The 8,043-nt window shown below is 45.2% G+C and overlaps 1 protein-coding gene across 1 annotated transcript; it reads right to left on the minus strand.

Annotated features, from left to right (window-relative positions):
* Positions 1 to 4,220: 4,220 nt before the first annotated feature.
* Positions 4,221 to 8,043, minus strand: LOC127312559 (uncharacterized). The gene is made up of 5 exons (XM_051343089.2): positions 6,320 to 8,043; positions 5,791 to 5,943; positions 5,591 to 5,662; positions 5,140 to 5,325; positions 4,221 to 5,032 (listed from the first exon to the last, which is right to left on the minus strand). Exons 1-4 carry the CDS (start codon positions 7,997 to 7,999, stop codon positions 5,215 to 5,217), a joined length of 2,016 nt encoding a protein of 671 aa, XP_051199049.1. The 5' UTR covers positions 8,000 to 8,043; the 3' UTR covers positions 4,221 to 5,032; positions 5,140 to 5,214.

Consider the following 8,043-nt stretch of genomic DNA (forward strand, 5'->3'; position numbering starts at 1 on the left):
CTTCGAATAAGACCCGAAACCAAAACCTTCCATAGGAGGGGGCAAACCTAGCCCAACTAGGACTCCTACCCAAAGGTGGGATTCCCACCTCCCATGTGGGGGGTGGCCGGCCCCCTATGGTGGAGTCCACTTGGGACTCCACCCCCACTAGGGCTGGCCGGCCATGGAGGTGGAGTCCCTTGTGGACTCCACCTTCCTTGGTGGTTTCTTCCGGACTTTTCTAGAACCTTCTAGAACCTTCCATAGAACCTTCCGCGACATTTTATTTCACATAAAATGACATCCTATATATGAATCTTATTCTCCGGACCATTCCGGAACTCCTCGTGATGTCCGGGATCTCATCCGGACTCCGAACAAATATTCGAACTCCATTCCATAATTCAAGAACTACCATTTCAACATCCAACTTTAAGTGTGTCACCCTACGGTTCGAGAACTATGCGGACATGGTTGAGTACTCACTCCGACCAATAACCAATAGCGGGATCTGGAGATCCATAATGGCTCCCACATATTCAACGATGACTTTAGTGATCGAATGAACCATTCACATACATTACCAATTCCCTTTGTCTCGCGATATTTTACTTGTCCGAGGTTTGATCTTCGGTATCACTCTATACCTTGTTCAACCTCGTCTCCTGACAAGTACTCTTTACTCGTACCGTGGTATGTGGTCTCTTATGAACTCTTTCATATGCTTGCAAGACATTAGACGACATTCCACCGAGAGGGCCCAGAGTATATCTATCCGTCATCGGGATGGACAAATCCCACTGTTGATCCATATGCCTCAACTCATACTTTCCGGATACTTAATCCCACCTTTATAGCCACCCATTTACGCAGTGGTGTTTGGTGTAATCAAAGTACCTTTCCGGTATAAGTGATTTACATGATCTCATGGTCATAAGGACTAGGTAACTATGTATCAAAAGCTTATAGCAAATAACTTAATGACGAGATCTTATGCTACGCTTAATTGGGTGTGTCCATTACATCATTCATATAATGATATAACCTTGTTATTAATAACATCCAATGTTCATGATTATGAAACTAATCATCCATTAATCAACAAGCTAGTTTAAGAGGCATACTAGGGACTTCTTGTTGTCTACATATCACATATGTACTAATGTTTCGGTTAATACAATTATAGCATGATATATAAACATTTATCATAAACATAAAGATATAAATAATAACCACTTTATTATTGCCTCTAGGACATATCTCCTTCACCCGACTAGTGTAGCCAATGTCTTTGGCAATTGGCTCCACGGTATCGATTCAAGGTTTAAGTTGCTTCTTAGGGTGGGGGCGCTAGCAGTTATCTGGGCACTCTGGCTAAGTAGAAATGACAAGATTTTTAACGATAAAAATTGTTCTTTGTTGCAGGTCATCTACAGATGTACAGGTATTCTCCGTTTGTGGTTACCTCTTCAGCGGATGGAGAACCGAGACCTATTTACGGAGGTCTGTACACGGTTGGAGGCTACGGCGAGGGATACTTTTTCCCTACATGGGTGGCAGCATAGTCTACGGATTGCAGCACCATCCACACCATAGGCGATTTATGATTCATCGTTCCGATATGTATTTCGCCTAGTTTTCCTTTTTATATTTTTGGTTACAGACTCTTTGAACAGCTGTGTGCATCCTGGCTATGCAGAGGCTGGATGTAATTGCTTTCTCAAAAGTAATAAAGCATCCTTTATCGAAAAAAAGTAGCCTCTATATTTGAACAGTGAAGATCGATAGCAGAAGCTGTTGAAAGGGAGCTGCATCAAAGGGATCTTCTCGAACCTTATAAACATGTAGACAGAACAAATCGAAAATAAAAAACTATCTAACGGAGATATTAGTACGAAAATAGTTGAAATGAAGGCAACAACAAAACCATTTACCAATGGGCCAGATGGTTAATCACTCAGAAGCAGCGCCTCTTATTATGTAGTCAAGGAAGCAAATAGCAAAACATGTACAGTGAAAAACACATGAGGGTGATTTTCTACTGTTTCAGGCAAACTTGGGTGAAAATTTCCACACCAGTTCTTATAATTTTACAGAGATATGTATGATGATTCTATATTTGAGCAAGTAGAAGAAAAGTCAAATAAAATGTGTTAGTCTTGCATGAAACGCCATAGAAGCAAAGCAAAATATAGTCAAAGCTCACCTTCGCAGTAGGCTGGGGTACACTTCCTAAAAGAAAATTAACAAAAAGAATCTATGATTTTTAGACATATTACTTCTTGGATTACATAATCACCGGAGCAGCACTTACATTGTGCCAGCAGCAATCCCCAAATATTAATCTGCTCACATACAATTCAATATGGGAAAAGATGTACGATCCAAACCAAACAGCTAGATGAATGAGAGGAAAAAACTTACATGGTCATAGCAGCAGTAATGTGCTTAAAGAAGACCCAATTTATCTCATCGATGAACCTATGATACATCGCCGTTGCAGGTGAAGTATTGCCAATCTGTGGGTATTAACAGAAAAAGGGTCACGCTGGCGGATTGAGTGAGAAACCTACCAAGCAAGCACAGTACCAACGCCAACGGCGATGAGCGTGTAGAACTGAAGCTGCAAATTCTTCCCACCGGCGTTTGAGATTTCCATCAGAGCAGATGTGCTATCACCCCGGTGTGGGAGCTACGGGAATGGATCTGCTTCATTGCTTAAAAGGGATGAAAGCTTCCGTCGGTTACTCTTGGGAATAGGATACAAAGAGGCAAATATTTTGAGATGTGTGATGTTACTACCTATGTTACTCCCACTATGAGTAGTCTCAACACTTTCTGTTGCGTGAGATTGTGGACGATGCAATTGGATAATGGGGGCGTTTCATCGGTGTAATTAAAGATGAGATCGTGAGGACTTGAACAGAGTAATTAAAGCGGAAATCATGGAGAAGAAGCGTCATCTGCAGGCTGCAGTATTGATGGTTCGTGGCTACACACGTTAAAAGAAAAAACATAAACATGTTGATGGGTTGGGGATTCGCTGGACTAAAAGCCCATGTGGTTAATGGTGCTGCATATGTCTTGTAGGATTCGTTGAACTAAACCCCATGTCGTCTGGTTGGTTTTTAGCACGCCGAAATAAAATGCACCTTACCTTACGGGGCAGAATGGAATTTGTTGCACCGATTGAAACGGTCCTATTTTTCAGGCGAGGTGGATGATTTGCTGATGTGGCATACCTACATGTTGAGAGAAATATTTGTAGTGGGGACTCCTATTTAGAGATAAAAGATAAGAACCAAATCCGAACGACTCAACTGATAATAATGCTTTTGTGCTTTAAGAAAAAACTTCTTCTGCAAAAGATCGATGCTAGTTAGTTGCTTACTGTCATCCAAGTATTGCTCATTGACCTCAAGATCTGCATTTGAATTCTGCTCATCACTTTCTCTAGGTTCAGATTCTTGCATTTGATTATTGTTGTTGACATCAACATTACTTGTCGTTGAAAAGTACTTATTTAAAGCACCTCTTTTTGATTCAATAAACATGTTCTACCATCATATGGTATAAAAAACATAATCTATCATTTTATTAATTTCTTTTCTCAGCACTGGACCTATGTTTCTTGGCAAACACCTACAGTTGTGAACGAATCAAATATTACATGCCCTAAACAGTCATGACTGATGCTTTTACGATTCGCTAGAGTCAAGTCATGACTGATACTTTTACGATTCGCTAGAGTCGGAGAGATGAGAAATTAAAGGCCAAAGATCATGGTTCATGGATGAGCGATTGGCGTAACGTACTAGAGGAGCAGGAGAGCAGGTCAAGATGCAGGTTGAATCCCCAATTCAACTTATCAATTCCCAGTCGCCGATCTCCTGTGTCCAAACTCCATGCAGCTGAGGCAGCCGAACAAATAGAGAAAGAAACCGAGCAATTGATTCATCCTCAATTGCTGGGTGGTCCACTATTTTCTCTCCCGAACATGACTCTCCTGTTGTGCCGGGGCTTTGCAACTGTATTTTTTTAAACCCAACACAAAACAGCGGCTGGGCCGGAGTAGGAAGGAAGACGGAATCATGGGCCCCCAGAAGAAGTGGGCCCTTGGCCGTCGCCCATGGCGGCCATGGGTCAGAGCCGGCACTAAGAAAAAGGAAAGATTTAAAAAAGCATTTCCATTCTGTCACGATGAATAATTAAATGTTAGACAGCGTGCTGAAGTTTACATGAACATGCAAATACACTAGCCTTTATAAGAAAACCACCCAATACATAGCAACTGCAATGCTTTCTATAGTATCTGAAGTACAAATATTGTCAAAGTGTACTCCCTAGAACTGCGCAGGAAAAAAAATATTGCACATGAAAATCGGGAGATAAAATCCTGGAACAACAACAAACTATTCCTCAAGCTTGACATCCATTTTATATGTCACCTTGTATGTTGTTAGTTTTTTGCATTATTACCAGAGAACTGCTGTGGTGGATGGCCTTCCTTCAATACTAAGATAAATACTTTACTGTAGGAGAAATAAGCACATCACAGTGTTTCTTTTGAGATTCTATCAAAGTTTGAATGCTTTCGGCTGCAATCACTAAGCTTTAATTGTGGCACTCTTACATGTAAGACATTCATTCCAGAAGCTGGTTGCTGTCATCTTTTTTTCGTAGTTATTTTTTGACAATCCTGGTGGTCACTCTTGTGAAAAGTAGCTGCCCAAAAGTAGTTCTGATTACACTGGGAGGATCTTCATGGTTGTTGCTGAGTGTGAACTTATTCTTCTGTTTGATCCTCAAAAGCTTGGTATCAGTCATGAGTTCAAATGTGTCATTGCATCTTTATGCAGGCACCATAAGAAATATGTGGTACTGCACAAGGCAGAACAAGTTGACACTCCGGCAGGTATAGTTTTCTGTTGCAATCTATTTGTATGGTCCATTATTGTTGATTATAGTAAACCTATTCCTGTGCACATGATGGTATCAGTTACAGTCGCCCCTTATCAGTAATCAGTGCCGCAGCTTACGATTATAGTCCAGGCTGGAAAAAAAAACTCAAGTATTACTTCCCTGATCGGATGAATAATTACCCATCCCCTACCTAAATCAGGTCATCTCATGTAAAAATTGCAGGAATTAAGTACCAACCTTCCTTTGCGAGTTTAATAAGATCAGCAGAAACATTGTGCTGCAGCAATGATTAGAACCCCGTGTTCAAATAGCCTATGCAACCCTCGTGTGTTTCATATATCTTAAAGCTGAGCGCAGCATCGCTCTAGCTTTCCGATCAGGGGCACATCCTGCTGTAATCATTTCTTCGTAGATAACTGGAACCTGTTACAGTATAAACGAGTCCACAACTTCAGATCATGGATTTTTTCTGCCAGAGCTTGCAAGAAATGAAACTAGTTGATATACGACTTATATGATACAGCAAGATGCTTGTCTACTTCTCCAAGAAGAGAAGGTTAGAAAAATATATAAAACAAAATTTGTAATAACGACTGTAAGTATTCAGGTATGAGCAGATAAAATTTCGATCTGAGTTATCTCTATCATCATGGCAGTAAAGAACATTATGTGAAAAGTTTGTGATTACCTTGTCAAACTGCTCAACACGGATTAGAGCTTTCATCAGTGTCGTGTATGTAATAACGTCGGGCCTAAAATCCTGGCATGTCAAGGGCAAAACAAATAAGACTTTTATGAGATCTGGATGAATTGCGTAGATGACGATATACCAAAGAAGTAATATGATGCAGGTCAAGAAAACAAAACAAGGGCAAAGTCATTGCTTACATTTTCCTTCATGAACTGAAGCACGGAGAATGCTTCAACAACCCTTCTATCCTCACCAAAAGCATTAATCAGTGAGTTGAGCACTACCGTGCTAGCCTCTAAGCCATCTGTTCTCATGGCCTTGACCACATTTAATGCATGGTCTGCTAAACCCTGGAGATGATCCGTGCATGAATTATGAGAACCAAAATGTTAAATCGAATCTAGTTAATCTACACAGATTTGTTGACGCTGGAACACTCTTGTCATATTGTACACCACTTACAAGTCAGGCAAATGACAACGAAAATCCAGAGCATATAGATTAAAATGCATCACTACATTATGCAGGTTCTTGTTAGTACAGAAGTACTTGCTAGCGTGAGGAAATACTGGGTAGTATGAAAAAAAAATTGTAGTGTAATATCAATGAGAATTTTACATCAACACTATCAGCGCTAGTTAGCTAGGGAACTAAGCAAATTGGCAAGGAACATTCATGTGCAACTGTAAGCCATAATCGAAAATCTACACTATAAAAGCTCCTTACCCTTTGGGCGTAGGCATTGACAAGGGCATGGTACATGGTGTGGGATGGCTTGAGGCCGTCGGCCTTCATCGCGTCAATGCAATCAATTGCCTCCTTGAATCTACCAGATCTCCCATACACATCCACAAGTGTAGTGTAGGTGATAATGTTGGGAAGCAAACCCTGTTCCTTCATCTCTGACATCATTGTTTCCACCCTTGCCCACTGCTCTTGTTCACCAAGCAAATTGATCATGATGTTATATGTGGTCGTGCTTGGTGGGCAGTTGCTTTCACGCATCTCGTTAAACAGCTCCATGGCACGATCATGCCGCCCTCCCTTACAATGTGCATCGATAAGTGTGTTCCACGTGACAACATCCGGCTCAATCCCTTCTTGTCGCATCCGGTTAAATGCATCCATGGCGTGCCCAAGGCAATTGTACTTCCCAAACGCATCTATCATGACATTGTAGAAATGCCGGTCTGGATGTACGCCAATTGCCTGCATCTCACGAAGTACCGCAAATGACTTCTGCCATTCCCCCCTATCACGGAATCCCGCAAGGATCCGGCTGAACACATACGAGCTGGGTTTGACTCCGTCAGCGTCCATCTCCTTGAGCAGTATCCTTGCGCTCTCCCACCGCCCAGCCCTCGTGTATGCGTCCACGAGTAAGCTGTAAGTGGCCTCATCCGGCGCTACTCCACAGTCCGACATTTCGTCGAGCACCTGCTCGGCGTTCTTGAGCGACCCAATTTTCACATACCCTTTGAGCAGCGCGTTGTACGCTCGCGTCCTCGGCTTGATTTCTCCGGCAAGGAAGAATTCCAGGAACAGCGCTTCAGCCTCGGGCACGCGGCCCGCGACACCGAGCGCGGAGATGAGCGCGGTGACGGCATTGGAGCGTGGCGTGAGCCCGATGGCCTGCGCGGAGGCGAGGAGTTCGAGCGCTGCGTCCGGGAGCGCGGCCCGCGCGAAGGCGGAGATGAGGTCGGAGAAGAGCGGGGCGTCCGGCTCGAGGCGCGACTCTTTGAGGTCGCCGAGGAGGCGCTCGAGGATGGCGGCGTCGGGCGGGTCCCGCGTGTTGAGCAGCGAGGTGATGAGGTGCGAGTAGGAGGCGAGGTCCGGGAGGAAGTTGTTCTCGCGGAGGAGCGCGAGGAGCCGCAGCGCGACGGCGGGGCGGGAGGCCGCGGCGGAGGCGGCGAGGAGGGAGTTGAGCAGCAGCGGCGAGGGCGGGTCGGAGAGGGACGGGGGGAAGGAGAGCAGCAGCGAGTGCGGGAGCAGGCGCCCGGAGACGGAGAGGGAGTGGATGAGCGACGAGAGGAGCAGGTCGAGCGGGAAGCAGAGGCGGTGGCGCTGGAGGAAGGGGAGCAGCGCGAAGGCGAGCGGCAGGGACGCGTCGCTGGCGGCGAGGCCCCGTAGCAGAGCGTGCCACTCGTGCGATGGCACGGCGGAGTAGGAGGCGGCGAGGCGGTGCTCGGGGGCGGGAACGGAGGGCGGAGGGGACGGCGACGTGAGGGAGGCGACGGTGGAGGGGTCGGAGAGGTAGGCGAGCAGCGGCTCGAAGTCGTAGCGGCTGGCGGTGGAAGTGGAGACTGAGGAAGAAGGGGAGCAGCTGGGTACAGGTAAACGGAGGCGGTGGCGGTGGCGGTGGCGGTGGTGGGGGAGGAAGGTCGGGGGGAGGAGCGAGGCGGGCATGGTGGTAGGGAAGAGAAGGAGATTGGGGAGAGCGAGCGGTGGAG

Source organism: Lolium perenne, chromosome 1 (assembly GCF_019359855.2).
Source record: "Lolium perenne isolate Kyuss_39 chromosome 1, Kyuss_2.0, whole genome shotgun sequence".
Lineage (NCBI taxonomy): Eukaryota > Viridiplantae > Streptophyta > Magnoliopsida > Poales > Poaceae > Lolium > Lolium perenne.